Genomic DNA, 21,428 nt, shown 5'->3' with positions numbered 1-21,428 from the left:
CTCCGCCAGCCCTTTTTCATTATGGTTTTTTTCGAGATAGGGTCTCAGAAACTATTTGCGATCTTCCTGATCGCTACCTCCTGAGTAGCTAGGATTACAGGCATGAGCCACCATCACCCAGCTGATTTATATCCTTACCTTAATGGAAGACCATCCCACCTCTGCATGAAACAGATAACTTAATTATTCAAATCATGAGAGAAACAGTGATTGCAGGGAACAGAATACATGAACTGTCCTTCTTTGCTCAGAATAAAAGATGTAATCGGATGCAATCATTTCATTAATACACACATGGCCATGTAATAGGAGTACAGAGGACCAGATGGCCAGGAGTGGACAGAAACGAAATGAGATGGGTGTTTGCAGTTTAGCAACTTAGCCTGTGTGGATTACATTAAGTACGCAGAGAACCACATGAACACATTTTCAGAATGAAATTCTACCTTTGTGGCTAGAAGCACCATTTCCATCGCAAGGAGAAAGATTTTTTACTGGAGTCGTGCAGAGCTGCTGCAGCTTGGAAGTTAACAGTGTACATTATTGCACTAGTGCTTGAACGTGACTGCATATAGGAATCATCTGGAGAGTTTTTAATTTTAAAAATATTAATGCACAAGTCTAAATTCCAGAATTGTAGGTTAAATTGGTCTGGGGTACAGCTTTGGCACTGAGAGTTTTCAAAGCTCCCCAGGTGATTCTAAGGTATAGTAAAGTAAAGCTGCAAGAACCATTGCATTTGTGTAATTCTTGTAGTTCCAATAAAAGAAGCAAGTACTTTGGGGGTTTTTTTATAGACCAATAAAAGAAGCAAGTACTTTGGGGGTTTTATTTCAAAGCATCTTTTGCTCCCAAATAGCTATTCACTTCATGCCAAGTATGACATTTGGAAGACTATCTAAAAATTTTCATTTCCTTGCAACTTAAATGAGGCTAATTCCTCTGAGAAAGATAACATATTAAGTAGTTATCAGTTATTAACACCTACTGTGTGCTTCTTGATCGGATTACTTTTCTTTATGGTGGTGGAGCAAGCGTCAAGGCAATGGTGGGAGACTCAGAGATCATCCACAGGACGTGGTCCAGGTGAGTTCCAGGTGTGGGAGATTTGCCTGCTGACAGTCTACAGTCAAGGTGAGTAGATGAGTATATACCAAAAAGGTGAATTTGGTGTGAGGTTCAGGTTACAGAACACTGAATTAAATCAAGTGGGCAAACTGGAATCCGGCTCTTGACAAGCCTTTGGCCAAGCGCGTGGTGAGCCATATGTGAGTGGCTACCCCTTTTCAGTCTCAACGTCTGCACAGATAAGAGGCTCTCTACTTCCATGTTGGTGTCTAAGAGTGAGCAGATGGTAGGCTGTATGACAAGAACTGCAAAAACACAAAAGTTTCTGGGCTGAGTGATGCCTGACCCTCCAGAACCCTGACAAGGACAGAATTTTGTTGAATTTCAGGAAATCCATGTATGATTACGGGAGCAAGGAAGGACCTTGAAAATAAGCCCCAGCTTTTTGAGAGGAAGGTTCCTTTGGGGACATATACCAACTCCACCTTACAGTCTTGGCTGCTGATCTGATTGAGAAATCTAACTTTCAGCAACACCCTCTGATACAGAAGAGGTGCAGGAAAGACGCACATAAGAACTGAAATGTATTCTCCAAGTCTAACAATTCATCAAGGGTAGGTCCTACCCACATGTGTTTCCCCTGCAATTTCCTCCTCTCTTTTATACAGACTGGAAACGCACTCAGCAGGCTGTCCAGCTATATCCTGCATGGCTGGGTGGGGTTCTGGCTGGACAGCCACAAAGACAGCGTGGGAGGCAGTGCCCAGACCCCAGGCAGGCTCTTCTGCACTGAAGCTGAATGACTTCTGAATAGCATTCACTTAAAAGAAATCTCTTCCTGCAGGTCTAATGAGCCCCCCTGGGAAGCTCCCAATGTGAATGGGAATCACGACTTGACATAAACGAAAGATTATGTGTCAGCAGGGCTGATTTGATTCTTAACGGAGTGTTAATTTATTTGCTGTGATTTCACACATCGGCTTCGGCCACAATGCCATATTACGTTAATCCCTGAGACAGAACTACACAAAGGTATATTCCCTATAAACAAGATGGGGAGGAATGGGGCATTTGTACATGTGATTTTTTAAAAGGGATACATACCCTTTTATTCAAAGGACTAGCAGGCAAAAAAAAGTTCCATTTCCCTATCATTTAGATCCAAAATTTCTTGAAGCTAAGACACAGTTTGGCATCTGGGACCATGAAAATGCAAAATAGTTTTGAAGAGAACAGGCTCTGGAATGTTCACTGCCAGAAAGCAAGCTACCATATTTATGGCTTCTCATAATTGGTGGGTTGGACAGCTTTATTCCTTTTGGAGATACTATAAATTTTGTCTAAACAGCAAAACAAAATTGTTTCCTTAAACATTTAAGCTGAGGTTCAAACACGGAATGAGATGCAAGAGAAAAGAGAAAGGAAGGGAGAGAGAGAGAGAGGGAGAGAGGGGCAGAGACAGAAAGAGGAAGAAGGGAAGAGGGAGAGAGACAGAAAGAGAAAGAGGGAGGAGGAGCGGGAGAAGGAGCCCACTTTGCAGCAAAGAGCAGTAGATTTCATTGGCCACTTATGTTCTTTGATGTCTCACAAGATAGGTTGGGTTTGCCCCTTCAGAACACAATCTGATGGTTTCATTAGGAAGCAGATGTATGTAGGCCACCGGGGGAGATAAAGCTCAGTTAATCCTAGCTGTTTGTGAATGGACTTTAACACAGAGACCAATCCCAAATCAAATGTAGTCTCTCCCATTCACACAAATCCTGGGAGGCTACAGATGCTGGTGCTTCCCGGGGGAAATGCATCCAGGGCTGCAATCAGCTTTCCAAGGTCTGTCTGATGCTGCCACCCAAGCTTTGCTCAGCAGCATTCTTGGGTTAGTTTAGCAGATGTTGGGACCACAGTGTGGGAGGTAAGAATGGAAGCAAGAGGAGTGGGGGCTGGTAGTTAGCAAGAAGGCTTTCCATTGAGGAGTCCAGGCTGCCCCTGGTGTGTGCGGTAGTTCCCTTTCTCCTCTCTGGCTTGACTTACTGATGGTCATGGTGGAGGGTGGAACCCACCTCTACTCCGGGAACATGCAGCTCCTCCAGGTGAGGGGAAGAGTAGCTACCCAGCTCCCCCAACAAATACTGGATTTCCACGGTGCTAAGGCCGCCATGGAAAGTACCACGGTGAATAGCAGGTCCTCTGCCCCCAAGATCTTATCATCAAGTAGAGTCAGGACTGAACTTCATTCTTACCACATATACAAAGATTTGAAGCTGCGAAGTTAAAAAGTTCACCTTGGAACCTGTGGTTGAGACGAGAATCCAGATTTAAGCATATATAAAGATAAGAACAAACCCAGACACATCTATGCAGTAAATGGACTATTGTCAGGAATTCTGCACTCCACCCTTGAATTAGAATATTGAACCATGCCTTTTGCTCCTTGACTTTACAGTTTTTCCTACTAGTTCTGGAACTATGTCCCTGCTCAGTTAATGTACTTAGTAAGACATGGCTTTACAAGGCTAATAACCCAGGAATTATTTCCCCTTAGATGCTCACAGGTGGATGTATTTTAATTCCCCTTTCCTTCTTCAAAGGTCACCTCTTACCCTTTTAAATTCCCTCGATGTTCTTCTTAAGGACTCTCAATACCACTTCCTCCACGGCTTCCTCCTTTGACGTTTGTATGACTTTAGACAAGTTACCTAAAACATTTTTAACATCTATGAAGACATGGGTGAGATTTCCTGATTTCTAGGACTCCTTCCAAACTTAGTGCTCATGGAAGTAAAAGTTCTCAAAATTTTATTGTTTTTCAGAGCCATAAATAAGACCTTATAATTAATGCAGGTACTTAACCCTCACTGTATAGATTTTAATTTAGCTATTTGAGATGGGAATCCATCGTATTTATATTTTTAATGAACAAACCCAAATAGTCTAGTGTATACTAATGTTAGTGCTATGAGTGCCACTGTTTTTCATCCAAACCATTTCTTTAAAATTGTAGAATGAGTTGCACAGTAGAACTAAGAGAGAGAACTTCCCATTAACTGAAATGGGCATTTTCAGTCACAGGGGACTTGAAACAGAACCAGGCAAGATTCCAACCCAAGGAACTTCAGATTTTCAGGCAGACACAGGACCTTTTCATATTTAATGTGGCACTATCAGGAAGAATTTTTAATTGGAAACAGAGCTGACTGGGCTCAAACAAGGAACTACATATAGCAAGTATAAAGCAACTTTGAGTGATTTGTAAAGATGAAATAGTTAACAGTTGGGTATTTTCTATTTTCTGTGGTCTCAATTTTTGGAGGATGATTTGAACTTGCTGCTTAGATGTTATCTCTACAGCTCTGGCACATTCAGGCTTCTGGCTCCTTTTAGTCTTTTAAAATACAAAGGCTTTGAAATTTAAGGCAATTGAATTGATGACTATTTAAAAATTATTTTAGTCCCATGAAAACTTCCTGTTTCCTAAGATATAAGATCAGTGTCCTAAATATATTTTAAGGTCTTTCAACATGGGAACTTGGCTTTTTGTTTTATTTTTTATGTTTATTGCAGTATAATTGACTAGTAAAATTTGTATAAATAAAATAAAAATAGCAGCTCTCAAAGGAGAATAAGGCTTTTAACCTTAAAACTTCTTACCTAGTCCAATGGATGAGTCTTAAGATACAGGTTCTACATAAGGGTCTTGTGTTTGTATACCCATGTTCTGTACACATGTGCTCACATTCTGAATCTATATGGCATATTAAAGTATATTTCAAAATAATAAACTAATGATTGACAGTTCAGTCGTGACCTAGGGCATATTTGCACTGTGGGAATGCTGCAAGGGTATTTCCTGCTATCTGTGTCTTCAGGACCACTATCTTTAAGGGCTTAGAAAAGCCCAAGTACACAAGGTAATGATTTTGAGATGTGCAGCTTGTCTGGGGACATTTAAGGACATTAAATGGACTTCCCTCAGGACTTCTTCACTCATTCTCTTTTTTGTCTGAGATCCTTTACTCCAAAAGTGTCTCACAGAGAAGGAGTGAATACAGGGAGGAAGGACCTAAGGGAGGAGAGGTGGGAGATCACCATTCCATCCTTAGCCAACTGGAGAATGATAGCCACCTGTTCTCACTCTTGTTCCTCCTCCTTTCCCAGAAGGTAAAATGACCATACCTCAGCCCTGACGTTCTATTTATGCCCTATATCTTTCTCAATTTTTAGTGGACCCTTTCGCTCGTTCTAGTGAAAAGCTGCTTTTTAGGGAGCTAAAAGCATCAGCCTCAGGAAGGGACCTCAGTCAGTCATCCCTCTGTCACCCAAACTTGGCTCATGTCTTTTAAGCCTCATCTATGCAGAAGTGCCTTGAGAGGGGACTTCACTCCATTCTCTGTTCCTTCCCAGTCCCTGAGCCACCAGGTACCCAACCACCTTGGCTGCTCTAGAATTAAAGGCCATCATTGTGTGACTTATGTAATACACATGTGTGCCATGGTCCCGTGGATAATTCTTGCCGCATTACATGCTAAGACGAGCTAGCAACCCTTTCACAGTTGTATTTTTTAAAAGGATGACAACTACTTACCCGCTGTGCTTTTGGAACATTCTTATGAGACACTCACTACTCTGGTGCCTCCTCAAACTGATCCTGAACTAATTAGCAGCCTGGTGTGACTGTTTCAAATTTCCAGCAATCAATTAAGTACTTGCTCCAGAGAGAACTGACAACAAAATGTAAATTTAAAAGCAGAGTCCAGGATGTGCTTGTCAAGTAAAGAAAGCAGAGGTTGGATAAGGAAAGTGGGAGTGGGGCGAGGTTGGGAGCCCCTGTTTCTGCTCACGGAATACTGGGTCTCCTTAAATTCGGATTAGACCGTATTGTCCTCCCTTAGTAATACCAGACCATCTGGGTTTGTGCTGGGGAAGCGATACCTTTAACCATGGCCACCCCACCGGCCGACTGCTAGACACCTGTCGGGTTCACGCTTCTACCAGACCCCCATCCTCAGAGGCGGCTTCACACCTGCATTTAGGCTTTAGCTTGCAAGGACCCCATCAGGCCTTCCTCACCCCAGCATCTGATCCCCGGAGGCTGGAAACCTCAGCGTCACCCTCAGCCAGCTGCCCTTCTCCAAGGGAAATTGGAAGCGTCCTCTCCAGGGGAAAGCATCTCCATCTGGAAAAGGAACTGCAGTTGCCTCCCCGAGGGCAAAGAGCACACGGGGAGGGCCGTGCGGGGACAAGACGGGCTGCCGGCTCAGGGCCCTCTCCACTCGCCCACGCGTCGGCTCCGGGCTCCCCCCTCCCACGGGAGGCGGGCGGTCAGGTGAGGTTACCTGGGCGCCGCAGAGGCCCCGAGGGGCGCAGCCGTGCTTGCTGTCCCCGTCGCCGCGCGCCCCGCGAGGCGCGGGACTTCGGCCCCTCTCCCCCCCGGCGCGCGTCCCCGACCCTCGGGCTCGGCCGCGCGGCGCCCGCAGCGCGCAACGCCCGGTCCCCGCGCCGACCTGGAGTGACGCAGGCGGAGACTACTTAAGCGCGGATTAGCGCGGCGGCCGCGGATTCCCCAGGCCGGCGGCGGCTGTGCGCGCTCCGCGCGGCCTCGCAGCGTCAGCGCAGGTGCCCGCGGGGGTGGCAAGCGCGGGTGGTGCCCGACCTTCACCAACCCCAGCTGTAGCCGAGGGACAGCGGCGCCCCGAGACTTCTCCCGCCGCAGGAGCGCGGACCCGCACGCCGCCCCGCCCCGCCCCTCGGCCCGCAAGCGCCGGTGCGGACCGACCCCGGACGGACAGACGGACGAGCGGCCAGACGGCTCTCTGGACCGCGCCCGGCAAGAGCGCGCACTTCTCTTCCCGCTTCCCTCTGTTAAGTGCAATAAATGGGAGGGGGGAGTCGTGCATTTTAAAAAATTTTGTTTGCTTCTTTACTTGGGGGGCCATTCGCTCCCAGTCGGCCCGGGGAGGGGCCGGGAGCAGGAACGTGCCGGGTACTGCCCAGTCTTTGTCTGCTGCCTCCGGATGTACAGCGATGGGGGAATGGACCATCTTGGAGAGGCTGCTGGAAGCCGCGGTGCAGCAGCACTCCACTATGATCGGGAGGTAAGGGCGCCAAGCCAGCCGTCCGCGGGCCGTCGGGCGGTCCTTGGGGACCGAACCCCCAGCCCCAAGTCCCCAACCCCAGCCCCCAGCCCGTCCCCTGCCTCCTCCCCATCTTCCCAGGTCCTTGCGCCTGTGTGGCTGGTGTGGAAGGATTACCCGACGCCCCGTGACGCCCCCTCCTCCAGCTCCTCCTCACTAGCTCCCCCATAGCGCTGTGAAGCTCCCGGGAGGAGGGGGCGTCCACTCTTCCCTCACCAGAAAAGGAGTTGTTGGCTCAGTCTTGGGCCCCCCCACTCTCCAGAGTCACAGAGCCAATCTCCATCCGGTTCCCAAAATAGAATTTACAAAGAAAGCAGAATTGCATTTGGACAGAGAAGGGCAAGTGGGGAGATGGATTTGTTCTCCAGAGCAGATGCATCCTTTCTCAGAAAATATTTATTAAGCTACAGTGATTTGCCTGTTAAAACTTACAGTGTCAGAGTTCACACACACACACACTTGACATTTTGTGAGTCTGTGTCCATCTGAAAATATATTCATGTATGTATATAAATAGCTATCTATTTCGATAAAGCATTAAGTTCGATGTTGATAAAGAGAACAGGCTAAATATACAGGTAGAGTAGTTCTGTGCACACCCTGTGTGTAGGCCTTGAAACACGCACTGCCTGCAGGCCTTCTGTGTGCTGTTGCCGTCCAGAGTCAAGGTGTGTTTGGTGTCTCTGCACGTTCCATTATACAGATGGAATCTATATGATGCCGTGTTTGGACATGTGTGTAGTGTATGTGGGGTCCTTGGAATATGAAGTGCTCCCAGCATCCAGCTGAAAAGAAAGAGGCAAATTTGTTTCTGAGGTTCCCAGTTCAGCACCACGCAGGGATGGACAGCTCCCTAGTCAAAGGACTGGTAAACACCACGACAGGGAAAGGTAGATCAGGGGTTCCCTTCAGTGTAGCAGTCTGTGAGAACCTCTCTCTTCCTCTGCTCCCCCATCCCTTCCTCTGCTCAGGATCCTGTTGACTGTGGTGGTGATCTTTCGGATCCTCATTGTGGCCATTGTGGGGGAGACGGTGTACGATGATGAGCAGACCATGTTTGTGTGCAACACCCTGCAGCCCGGCTGTAACCAGGCCTGCTATGACCGCGCCTTCCCTATCTCCCACATCCGTTACTGGGTCTTCCAGATCATAATGGTGTGCACCCCCAGTCTCTGCTTCATCACCTATTCTGTGCACCAGTCTGCCAAGCAGCGAGAACGCCGATACTCTACTGTCTTCCTAGCTCTGGACAGAGATCCCCCTGAGTCCATGGGGGGTCCTGGAGGAACTGGGGGTGGGGGCAGTGGTGGGGGCAAACAAGATAAGAAGTTGCAAAATGCCATTGTCAACGGAGTGCTGCAGAACACAGAGAACACCAGCAAGGAGGCAGAGCCAGATTGCTTAGAGGTTAAGGAGCTGACGCCACACCCATCAGGACTGCGCACTGCGGCCAGGTCCAAACTCCGAAGGCAGGAAGGCATCTCTCGTTTCTACATCATCCAAGTGGTGTTCCGAAACGCCCTGGAAATTGGCTTTCTGGTGGGCCAGTACTTTCTCTATGGCTTCAGTGTCCCGGGGTTGTACGAGTGTAACCGCTACCCCTGCATCAAAGAAGTGGAATGTTATGTGTCCCGGCCCACTGAGAAAACTGTCTTTCTAGTGTTTATGTTTGCTGTAAGCGGCATTTGTGTGGTGCTCAACCTGGCTGAACTCAACCACCTGGGATGGCGCAAAATCAAGCTGGCTGTTCGAGGGGCCCAGGCCAAGAGGAAGTCAGTCTATGAGATCCGTAACAAGGACCTACCCCGGGTCAGTGTTCCTAATTTTGGCAGGACTCAGTCCAGTGACTCTGCCTATGTGTGAAAGGGCAGGCTTTGGAAAGGCCTGCAGGGTGAATCTGTCAACCTCAAGGCGGATGACTGCTCCCGGGTAGATAGCTCTGTCCTCGTTTGTGTGACTCTCACCATTCGGGTGTACAATAAGGCCAGTTAAGTGGATATCTTGCCTTGACAGGAGAGGAGAAAAATTAGAAGCATTGTCACATGTCACACTACTGGTTCCACAGAGACAATTGGCTGGAGCGATAAAACTGATGATTTAGACTTCTTTGGGAACTTCTCTCTCATGGCCCTGGTAACAGGGGACTTTCCCAACTACCAAGTCAGACTTAGCTCTGCTGAGCTGTGCATTCTGGTGAATGGTGTGAGTGAAGTACTTCATTGATATAAGTCCCTTTATCCTGGACTACAGGACAAGCCTCCTTGGGGATCCTTCATGTATCTACCCAATCAGCATGCCCCTCTCCTCAACCCAGGATAGCATGCCAGCTTTTTTTTCTTAATCTGGCCTTACATTAGCCCTACTGTGGTTTATCTGCAAGCTGGAGGGAATTCCATGGGGTGCTTTTAGAGATTGGTCATGACCGAGCTTTGCATTAGAGCCCCATCTGACTGGCTTGTAGTCATTATGAAACCCTTAGGAATGTCTCAGTATTTCCAGTTTTCTAACTCAAACTGCAGTGGTGCTGTTTATTAGGGGTGGGGGATGGGGTGGCGGGAGGGAACTCAATATGCAAGTGCAACACTTCTGTGAGATGGCTGTTGCATCATTAGGCATGCATTTATGAGCCGTGGGATGTTTCTGCCTTCTAGCTTGTGGACTTTAGTATTTAAAAGGTTTCTTTTGTTAATATTGAGGGCGTCTATCCAAGCCCCAGAATTTCTAGCTGGTGTATCTGACTCATTTTCTTACATAGTTTTGTTGTGCAACACAGCTGCACGTCATTTTGCCATGGTTTCGATTTACCTGTGTGCTCACGCCAGAGACCTTAATCAGCCCTCGTCAATCCCAGTTTATTATTTAATCAGTTGTTTTTGAAACACACACATACATGCAATCACTGGCTTAACAAACCTGGAACTAAACACTATTGGCTAATGAGTGTTTACGAATTCTTATTTGAGACATATACCAAAGGTTCAAAAACCTATTGCTTTGGACTGTGTCTAAGTTTCCTTCTTTCTGCTCTTATGGATTTAAGTGCCATATTGTACCTTTTACATCCACTGTGTATTTAGCTACAGCATTCTCCAGGAGATATATCGGGTGATGTGCTTTCATGAAGCCCTCTTTTTCCTTTGAATTATCAGTTTTGATTTAGACATGGACATGATGTAATATACAACTGAGATTTGTTTAAAATAAAGTTCTTGCCTTTTTTTTTAAATGGGAAGAGTCTGCATTTTTCTATTTTGATTGAATTTATTTAAATAAACTTTCAAAAACGTTACCACAGCAGAACATTGGATTCAGGAGGAAGCAATGGCAGAGAAAATGTTTGAGAAATGAGCAATAAAATCCAATCAGCCACTAGCAGATGAAGAGAGGCTGGCATATTTATGAATGTTTAGAAGCAAGAGGTGAGGTATTCAGAGTGGTCATTACTAACTCCTTCTGACCTTAGCTCAAAATGTCTCTGCTTGTCTATTTCTTGTAATACAAATGCCAGCACTGAAGCATAGCAGCTCATTCTAGGAGGAGAGTTATTTTCCCCTTCCCTGGCATGGATTGTTTCATTTGGCAGACAGGCAGTTCTCCCCAGTTTAACACAAAGCTAACCCAGAAGTCAACCAGAACCTTCTAGACCACACTGCCTAGTTGACTTTTGTGCTGTGATGGAAATGTCTTCTATCCACGCTGTCCAATATGGTAGCCACATGTTGGACATGTGACTATTAGTCAAATGTGACTATTGTAACCGAAGAGAATTTCTCACTTTATATTTAACTTTAATTATTACAAATAGCCGTGTATGGTAAGTTGCTACTGTATTACACAGCACAGCTCTTGACTGTTTTCCTTTTTTTTTTTTTTTTTTTTTTTTTTTGGTGGTACTGGATTTGGAGCAGGTGCTATACCCCTCAAGCCGCTACTCTAGCCTTTTTTGCTCTGGTCATTTTGAAGATAGGGTCTCCCTTTTTTGCCCATAGACTGGCAATCTTCCTCATTTATACTTCCTGACACTGCTGGGACAGCAGGCATGCCATTGTGCCCAGCTTTCCTTGGCTGGGGTCCGGGGGGACAGGGCTCATGAATTTTTGCCCTGGCTGGCCTTGAACTGCTAGCCACCCAGTCTCAGTCTCCCAAGTAGCTAGGATTATAGATATGAGTCACCAGCACCAGGCCTAAATGTTTAATCTGTCATTTCTTACCAGGTCTTCAACGGCATTGATCCTGCTTCTATGTCATGAGACCTTTCTACTCCCACCATCTTACTGTCATTTCTGGTATCTTCCTCCTGCTTGTGGTCCCACTAGTTCAGTAGGAGGAGTTTCCTCCTCAGCTCTTTAATGTTACTCACTTCTAATTTCAGTAGGCATTTGGTTTGAACATTTGGGGGCAACGTGGCATTTCCTGGATGATTGCTTTCAAACACAGTGGGTGCACTGTTAACCATGGCACAGACACCAATTTTAGAATGAATATAAGTCTCTTTCAACCTATAGGTTTCCATTTGCAGTATAAATAAGCAGTTGAAGATGCTTATCTTTGAGTAAAGAAACAGATTCTCCTCTGACTTGTGTTTGGTAAGCTAAAAATGTTTCAAGACACCTCCCGGAGATGGAAGAAGAGTGCCGCTCAGAGCTCTCAGCATATGCTGGGGTGTGAAAGAGAGAGGAATTTGTGTGGAAAACAAGGGCTGTTGTACTCATGTCTTGATGAAGGATTAGAAGAACAGGATTAGTGTTTCTTGGTAGAGATGCATCCCGTATCAGTGGGGCTGGTCTATTTCAGTTGTATGATGTTTTCAAACACCACAAATGGCAGGATTATTAATTCACTCATCAGTGACAGAGGAGGGAACACACCTACTCTGAGCGTACAGTCATCCCACAGAAGGTCTTGCTTTCTCTCTAGTGGAGAAAAGACACTGAGATTGATGGTTCACATGGGTGTGTGATGGATGTGTGAGAGGGCAGCACTGATATCATCTTTAAATTTAAGAGTAAACTGCAGGCCCCCTGGTCTGTGCAGAAATGTGTGTGCATATGTCCACGTGTGTGTGTGTGTGTGTACACTGGTGGAATAGTTGGTGGTACAAGAACTAGGTTTGGAGGTCTGGAGAATGACTGGATTTAAAATCAAAGGCAGGAGCAAGGTGTCAAATGCATGGGCATGCCTGCAATCCCAGCACTCTGGAGGTTGAGGCAGGAGAATAACAAGTTCAAGGCCAACCTGAGCTTCTTATGGAGATTCTATCTCAAAAAACAAAACAAAACAAAACCAAAAGATACAAATTGAAGGTGGGGTACAAAAGCACCAAAGAGAATGTAGATTCTTTTTCTGCTGCATTTTTGTTGTTATGTTTTGTACTGTTTCTTCCACAAGGAACCTGCCCCACCACCTACTTTCACTGGGAGTTTTTCTCTTCACCTGTTAAAAATGAGTTCTGTTGTCCACTGGCACAAAGGCTCTTCTGCACCCTCTCCAGTCTGGGTAGTGCCCCTGCTCTGAGCCTTCATAAAAGTCACTTTGCCTGTTATTTAACTGGGAGGAGATGAGATAAGATGTTTCTGAATCAGGGTGTGGCTCGTTGGGGACCTGTGTCTTACCCACTGTAATCGTGTTTTATTACTGTCCCATTTGCTAGAGAGGGCTGTGTCAGTATTCCATCTGGGAACAATCTTCTAGACCCAGAATGGTTGAAAGCTGCACAGGTCCTGTGAAGATATTAAGGCAAACATTATAGTGTATAGTTAAAGAGATGAAAAAAATCTAACATCAAGACAAAATGGTGTAAGCATTCATCTTGGAAGAGTGAAATACTTAGGAAACAATATTTAGATTTGTTTTACTATCTTTATGTTTTGTTAAGTGCATTCATTTGCTAAGGCTGTTATAATAAAATGTCACAGATGGGGTAGCTTAAACAAAGAAATTTATTTTCTCATGGCTCTGGAGGCTGAAGTCCGAGATCAACGCATTGGCAGGCCTGGTTTCTTCTGAGGCTCTCCTTGGCTCACAGATGCCTGCCTTCTCACTGCGTCTTTATAAGGTTTTCCTTTTGGTTTTTACATGGTGCTCCCCTGCTGTCTCTTCATCTGTCCAAATTTCCTCTTTTTATGAGGACACCAGTCAAACTGGACTAGGACTTCATTTTTAACATAATCACCTCATTTTAAATTAGTTGCTTCTTAAGAGACCTCATCCCCAATTACAGTCACATCCTGTGGTACTGGATATAAGGGTTTCTGTGGATGAATTCTGGGAGGTCACAATTCTCAGTCCCTAACACTAAGTAGGTCAAGACTTTAGGTACTCTCATGACTGATGGGACTATATAATTTTTTTGAAAAAGTGAGATTCCTTTGAGAATGAGAGGGGCAGGGTATCTAGTTGAATGGAATACCAGATCAGTGGGTGCAGATTGGTCTGTCTATTATAAGGATGCCTTCCTTAAGACGATACATAGCTGCTGAAGCTCTTGCTGCAAGAACTTGAGCCTGGAGATACAAGGAAAATATCACCTAAGTCTTCACTCTTGAGAAGATCTATGGAAAAACAACTTCTCAGGCAAAAAGATCAAATTTATGTCAATAATAATGGGAAAAAAGCCCCACTCCGGATGCCCTATACTAAGACATCTGATGGGGTAGGTTAGATATCAGTCTTTTTAATTTTTGCGTTCCCAGGGTTGAGAACAGTAGCATTAGCAAAAGATTATGAGAATCAGGTATTTGGAAGATAAATTTTTTTATTATTATGGTGTTGGGGGTACACTGTCCTTATGATATGTCATAGTTGCATTCACCCTCTCCATCATTCTCCTTTATTTCTCCCCCCCATTCCTGGAACAGTTTTAGCAGGTCCCATTTTTCCATTTACATACACATGTGCACAGGATTTGCACAAAAGTCCCCCTCCACCATTTCCCCACCTCATCTCCTGTTCTGCCCTCCTGTTCTCTGCTTTTGTAAAAAAGAAAAAAAATGTCATTTTTGTTTGTTTAAGATAGCTGTACATTGGTTTCCTTGTGACATTTCCATTTATATATGTATTTTAACCGAACTGATTCATTGGAGGAGAAATTTTGGAAGGAGGAAAGGGCAGGGTGAGGCTCTCACAAGAGCTGCCCTAATTCAAATCGCTTCTGAGGTCAGTGATGAGAAACTGTTTTCAGGCTTCCAGAGCAGGAGCAGCAGCCACACTAAAGACTTCATGGTGGCAATTGGGTCTGGCAGGGACAGAGCCTGGAGTGGATGGAGGAAGAGGAGTCAGGGTGGGGGGTGGATTGGGCTGGTTAGCCATGGAATGTTCTGACGTTGGGGGAGGAGGAATACCGAGGGAGAAGGGCTGTTACTAGCATGCACGTTCCTCAGTATTTAGATACATGAAGAACTAGCTACAAAAAAGGACCCCAAATCTTCCACTGGGTTTGGTGAGTGAGAAGGTAGAACACTACCCTTCACCTTTGATTCTTCTGAACCTCAGCAGGGCGTATGGAAACATTAAAACAAAAGAGGTCAGAGGGTAAATGATCAGTCTCATCCCAGCCCATGCTCTGAGGGTCAGTCAGGTGGCATGTCAGCTTTGTGACCTCCCCAAAGGTTATGTACTTTTAGCAGGTTGTTATGATCTGGGTAGATAGTGTGCTAGCTAAACCAAGCCTAAATTAGTAGTTGTGGCTAAAACACCCACTGTGGTTTTGTCAGCATTGGGTCTTTAAGGACAGGGCACCTGAGGAGACACTGAATATCAGCATGTGGTCACTTCTGTGGATCAGATCTGCTGCTCAGTGCTCTAAGTCTTTGGTGGCTGTAAAAAATGTAGGTGTGTGGAATAGACGAGGTCTTCTCCCAGATTCCAGTGATGCGTGACCTTCCCTAAAACAGACTTAACTTAATACAGAAAAGATCTATCATCCATAAATATGTCTCCATCTCTCCAGCTTCCAACCCTTTCTCTTGAAATGCCTAAATCTCCAAAACTATTAAGCAACAGAAAGTCATTCAATTCAATTCCATGGTGCCTTGAGGACTTACAGTATGCCCTGGACAGGTGTTGTGTGAAATACAGCCAGGATGCCGCCTTCCTGTCTGCACAGGATCTGGGGTCAACCTGAGGGAATAAGACAGCCGCACAGGGCGACAAGTGATGCCTATCATGGTCAAGGTTCAGAGCACTTGAGCTCTAAGCAGGAGCCGCCACACCTGCTGTGTGTGTGTGTGTGAGGTTGGGAGGTGGTGTGGGACAGAAAAAGTTCATACCAGCAAGGCACAGGACAACTTCAGCAACAACAAAGTTTTTTTTGACTTTTTGATATTTTTTTATTTTGGTCAAGAAAGTGATGTGTGAAAGCAGCATAATGAAACCCACTAAGAGCTATAAAAAAAAGGGAGGGGGAGGGATAAGAAAGAGTAATAGAGCGGATGAGTTTGATCAAAGTACCTTATATACATGGATGGAAACTTCACAGTGAACCATTCATATATATAAGTATTTACACATTGTGTGTGTGTGTGTGTGTGTGTGTGTGTGTGTGTGTGTGTGCGCGCGTGCATGATGCATGGCTGACACAGTCCTGTGACTAATCACTCAGCTCAGGAACCACTCCATGCATGTCCAGTGCTGTCTGCCATCCATAGGGAAATCCCGGTGCTCAGAGGACACTCTGGGCATGTGGACCTTGTCTTGTGGACAGCCAGCCTGACCTGGCCTGGGGACAGAGCTGGGGACCAGTCTCAGCTGTCTGAGCACACTGACAGAAGCTTAGTTAAGCTCCTAGACGCTGTGAGCTGGGTTTGACTTTCTAAGCATCATACATCTGGTCATTGGTGAGGGTCTGCAGCAGGGGTGGGGGACCTGGGGTAGATTTAAGCAGAAAGATGAGGTTGAGCAGTTTGACTCTGTTCTCAGGGGCTGGGCTGAAGGAGGAGCTGCCCAGAAAATGCGAGCTGTGGCGGGAGAAGCCAGAACTGGTATTCTAGGCCTAGGAAGGAAGCTGGAGCGATGTGAGAGTACCCCACAGCACTGGGAATCTTCAGTGTTTGAGAACAGTAGTGATTCCCACCCAAATTGGTCCAGAAAGTCTTCACCAAAAAAAGAGGACTTGAGATGACGGTCAGAGAAGGAGTTAGGGACCAACATAAGCACTCACCTCCCACTGAGAAGTCTGGGCAAATGTGGAGGACCGGAGTGGGGAGGAGTAGCACCTTGTCAGGAGTTCCTAGAGACAAGCAGCGGGAGGTGAGTTTGAAAAGTGAGTGGACCGTGTTGCGTGCCAGACAAAGCAGCCGTGCTGAATGGAGGTGGCAACATGAGGAGACCTTTCAACAAAGCCTCTTAGCACGGTTGCTCTGGACTCTGCCAGGTCTCCAGGCTGCCACACTGCCCTGTCTGATCACGCAGAGGCTCATTGCACCCATCTCAGGATCAGCTTTGATTTGGAAAACACATTTCAATCTCAACAGTAAGAGATTGGAGCAGGGCGATGGTTGGGGATTTGGCAGCACGGCCCCATTACCATTAGTGGGAGTTAGTCTGCTAAATCCCACACACTGAGCAGAATCCCCATGTTCAGGCACAACGATGACCTTTCTGCTGTAAATTGACACAATATTTCAGAATCACTTGAACCGATTAAGCTTTGTAGTATCTACCTCCCTAAAAGGAAAACTGCTGCCCTGTGCACTGAAAGGTTTACCTTTGTGGGAACTCTAGCCAGTAGGAACATATGGGTGTCTAAATATAGACTTGATGAGTTTAGATACCCCTGAGATATGGGATCTGGAGCTTTATCTACTATACCTGCCTCCAGGTGGGGGCCAAGCTTTTTGCATATGATTATACTTTCTACAAAGGACTTCTTCCTTTTTGCATAATTTTGTATTTTTGTCCTGCCATATATATTTTTTTTTATTACTCTTTCAATGACAATAAAGAAATCCCTGGTGGGTTTTTTTTTAATGTGAAATCTGAATGGTCTAAAGATTCTCCTCATATTCTCAATAAAAGCAAACACATATTAGAAATTTGCCATGTTCCAGGTCCCATGCTTCACAGGAATGGCCACACTCAATCCTTATCCACAAACCTGGAAAAGTGCTAGTTATTGTTACACACATTTTCCATGTGAAGAAAACAAAATATCTAGATGTTCTGGGAATCCTCCCGGTCCTACAGATGGTCCATGCCATGACTGTGACCCCTTAAGGTGGTACAGCTACTCCATGGCCATGACTAGATTCTAGTCAATGAAGTGTGATGTTGAAGTCAAGTTTTAATGCTTTCTGCACTGTCTTCAAGAAAGCTGTTAGATGAGATTGTTGACCTGCTTCCTCCTTCTCACCACATCTTCATCGAATCCTTTCTTCTAACAAATGTTGCATGTTCTCTCTCTTATATAGAATCTAGATCTTAAAAAAATGTTGTGAATGTAAAATGGAAGGAACCAGTCAGAGGGGGAGGGCGAAAGGAGAGCGTGATTGGGGAGGGGGTGAATCTGATCAAAGTACTTTATAAGTATATATGAAAATAGAATAATAAAACCCATTAAAATTTTTTAAAAGAGCAGGGGGGATAAGAATGAGTAACAGAGTGGGTCAATTTGATCCAGTAGATTATATGCATGTGTAGAAATATCACAACAAAGCCCCCTGCACAATTAATATACCCTAATAAAAATACGGAAGAAAAAAATCTCCAAAAAACCTTCCCTGCCCAAAGTACTTTCTATATTGGTACAGCATGGAACTGTGAGCTTTTCCAAAGCAGTTGTCTTTCTTTGTGCAGGTCCGGGCACACAGCAAGACCTCACAAATGATTAAATAAGTCATTAAAAATATAGAATCAGAACCTTGAGGTAGACAAGGTCATTCCATTCGCTCCTTCACCTTGGTTGCAGAGAGGAAGCTTGGGCCAAGAGTTGCAGTCTGGACAGAGTGACTGTGAGGTAGGCTTAAGAGAATGGCTTCTCAGGTTGTCAGCAAAGGTTGGCCTGGGCTGGACGAAGGTTGGCTGAGTCCCTGTCTCTCCAAGCACAGGTCATGAGGACCATGATTGGCACCACATGCAAGAGCAGGATCTTGTTTTGGGAAGTGCATGGCCCACTGTGCTCCTGGGCTTAGTCCAGGATTGAGAATTAACTTAAGGGCAACGACCTATGGCCTTGCCCCCAATCTGTTCATGTGTTTACTTCTCTCTCTCTCTGGGAGCACTTTGGAGAGCTCCACCATAGTGCACCCCAAGAAACCATCTTTTTGGCTGTTTTTTTTAGAAACTTTGGCCAGCATGATGGTACTAGATGGAGCTTGGGCTCCTGCAGGCCATGAAGAAAACCTGCTTGGATCCCACCCATCCTTGACCACAGACTCTCTACAGTCTCTCCCTCAGTCTCTCCCCCTTCCCCTCCGCAAAAGAGGCAGTGTTTTTCCACTGCTGTTTCAAACTTCATCTCTTCCCCTGTCTTTCTTCATCACTATGTTTTAGTAGGAGGTGCCCAACCAATTTCTTTTTCTTTTAACACATATTTACTGAATATGTTACTTGCATGTGTTCAGTGCTATCTTAACCCTAAGGTACAGATGATATTAAAAGCAAAACCAAAGGAAATAGCTTGGGACTGGTCTTTCTTTACGGAAAATGAAGCAGAGGCAAGAGGCAACCCACAGCAAATGAGAAAGCACATGAACAAAAGCCTTCTAGGTGCCTCTTCCTAGAAACACAAGTGCACTGTGTGCATCTGACACAATCAAGGCAAACCTTTTACAAAAACATGACTTAGACTGAAGCTGTAGGCCAAGGTTCACTTGGTGACCTGGACTTCAGGACTATTCTTTCTTTTTCCAGAAACTAAAGTTAAATTGCAATACGATTTACTACTTTCTTCAGTAACAAGAGCATGACAGTAAGAATTGCAGTGGTAATAACAGTTGTGAAAGTATGCACGTGAGTAGATTCCTCCTCTCATTTCCTTCCCATATTCATCTTATTTGAGCTTTGCAACTTCTGTCTGCAGAGCGGGCAGAGTTGACAGGATGGGTGGTACTCATTTCCTCAGTTTTGGTGGCTTATCCAACACCACAGTTACCTTTAAAACAGGTGGAACAGTAACCAATTCTCTGAATTATAGCCCGACACACTTTCTTTTCTAGGAACATAAGGATAAAACTAACATAAAGTTTAATCTTACAATGCAGAAATGAAACCATTTTACTTTTCATTACCAAACAGGTAAATTATTGTGATTTAAAACATTTGCCCCAAACTGAGAATTATTTGTGTAACACCAGTATCCATGGAACATAAAATCAATTCTTATATTATCTTTTTTTTATTTTAAAATGTTTTTATTAAATAAATAAATAAATAAATAAAATGTTTTTATTAGTATATAATAGTTGTACAGGAGGTTCATTTTGACATTTCCATGTACAAGTACAATGTACCCTAGTTTGGTCCATCCCCTCTATTATTCTCCCTCTTCCCCCTCCCCTTCTTTTTTTTTCTTTTATTGATTTTCACTTTTATTCACATATATTAATTTTATGGGGGGATTCTTTGTGCCAGTTCCAATTGCCTTACATTGTACATTGCTTAGATTACCCTCCCCATCCCCCCATCCCCGAGCCCAACACACTTTCCACTGTACGTGGCTTCTTGTCTTCATCAAATGTTAAACTTTGGGTTGTCAAGAAAACACCCTAAGCATGTTGGGAAGGAAATGCCTGTATTCTCAAAAAGTAGCTTCCTGTACTCTTAAAGAGGCCGAAGGAGGCTCGGCAGCCCATCCTGAGGTAGAGCTCGGTCTTTGTCTCTTGAGAACATGATTTGTTTAGCACAGTTGGAACAGAGAGCTTCTGCTCAGACTGCAAACCAAGTGGCAGTTGAAGTGGCCATCAGCCAAGTCTCACCTGTGACCCTCTTCTTAGACAATTTTCAGGATTTCAGAGATGAGGAAATAAAAAAGCACCAGTTTCCCTTTTTGAATGTAGAATTGATTTCTCCCTAATTACAAAAGCAATGCATATTCAGGGTAGAGAAACACATGGTTGAAAACCTTCTGTCACCCAGAAAGAAGCACTGCTGCTTGTTCACTGTCCTGTGGAGAGTGGACTTTGAGCAGGACATCTATTAGACAGAGAGGTGGGAGCACATATGGGGCTTTTCTGGGAATGGAATTGCAGCATGAGTGCTGGGGTTGTCCCACTTAGAAATATACGGGGAATATTTTCTACAGCAGCAAACATCTGACCACAGGCTTTTGATGAGTGGATATGGTGGTACCACAATTTACCTGAGGAGTTCCCCGGCTTGGGACATTTGGGTTGTTACAGTAGCGACTTTTACACCTGTAGTGGAACAAGTATCTTCCCACACTTATCAAGTTGCTTTTATGGATAGCTGGATTACTTCTTAAACCTTGTCAAACATTTTGTCAAATCTTCAACAACTCAATGTGAGGATGTAGTAGTTAATGAAAATGTCTGAGAAGCAATTTTTTGAGATTCTGGCAAAACTAGTGTATAAGACTGGAAGGCATATATATCCTCAAATTTACCTTTGGGGGAGAATGAAAAGTAAAGTCTTTCTTAGGTTCATTTTTGTCTTTTACTGAAACAATCAGTAATTGTCATGTACTTGAGTTCCTGTGTGCGTGTGCACATGTGCATGTGTGCATGTGGTCAGAGCTTTCTTTTTCTCCTTTTTAAAATTATATTATTGCTGTACTGAAGGTACATTGTGACATTTACAAAAGTGCTTACAATGTATCTCAAGTTAAATTCACGCCCCCCCCCATCATTCTCCTTTATCCTCCCTCCCCCATTCCTGGAATAGTTTCAACAGGTCTCATTTTTCTGTTTTCATACATTAGTAAATAACATTTCCACCATATTCCCCCACCCCGCACCTTTTCTTTACATCCTTCCCCTTCCCACAGGTACCAAATCCAAACAGGACCTATTTTACCTTCCTGTTCTCTTTTTTTTTAAAAAAGACATCTTTGTTGGTTTAAGATACTTACAGAGAGTTTCACTGTGACATTTCCATGTATGTATTATAACCCAAATTGGTTCATCCCCTCCATTTTTCTCCTTTCTACCTTAGTCCCTTTCTTCTGGCAATTACAACAGGTTTGAAAATTCTATATTCATTCTTGAATAGAAAGTACATCAACCATTTTCAAGTTCTTTATTTCCTTCTTTTACTCTTGATGGGAACTAACTTTCTAAA

At 44.7% G+C, this 21,428-nt stretch overlaps 1 protein-coding gene and 1 long non-coding RNA gene across 2 annotated transcripts; one reads left to right on the top strand and one right to left on the bottom strand.

Moving 5' to 3' along the window:
* Window positions 1–1,737: 1,737 nt before the first annotated feature.
* Window positions 1,738–6,510, bottom strand: LOC141417462 (uncharacterized). The gene is made up of 4 exons (XR_012442028.1): window positions 6,399–6,510; window positions 6,133–6,238; window positions 3,666–3,761; window positions 1,738–3,355 (listed from the first exon to the last, which is right to left on the bottom strand). It is a non-coding gene; the product is annotated as an uncharacterized lncRNA (long non-coding RNA).
* Window positions 6,511–6,631: 121 nt separating this feature from the next.
* Gjd2 (gap junction protein delta 2) lies at window positions 6,632–9,920 on the top strand. The gene is made up of 2 exons (XM_020153581.2): window positions 6,632–7,157; window positions 8,168–9,920. The coding sequence occupies exons 1-2, from the start codon at window positions 7,087–7,089 to the stop codon at window positions 9,057–9,059; spliced, it is 963 nt and encodes a 320-aa protein (XP_020009170.1). The 5' UTR covers window positions 6,632–7,086; the 3' UTR covers window positions 9,060–9,920.
* Window positions 9,921–21,428: the final 11,508 nt, after the last annotated feature.

Source organism: Castor canadensis, chromosome 2 (assembly GCF_047511655.1).
Source record: "Castor canadensis chromosome 2, mCasCan1.hap1v2, whole genome shotgun sequence".
NCBI classification, from domain to species: Eukaryota; Metazoa; Chordata; class Mammalia; order Rodentia; family Castoridae; genus Castor; species Castor canadensis.
Note: the sequence above shows the minus strand (reverse complement) of the source record. Positions and strands in the feature narration are given on the sequence as shown.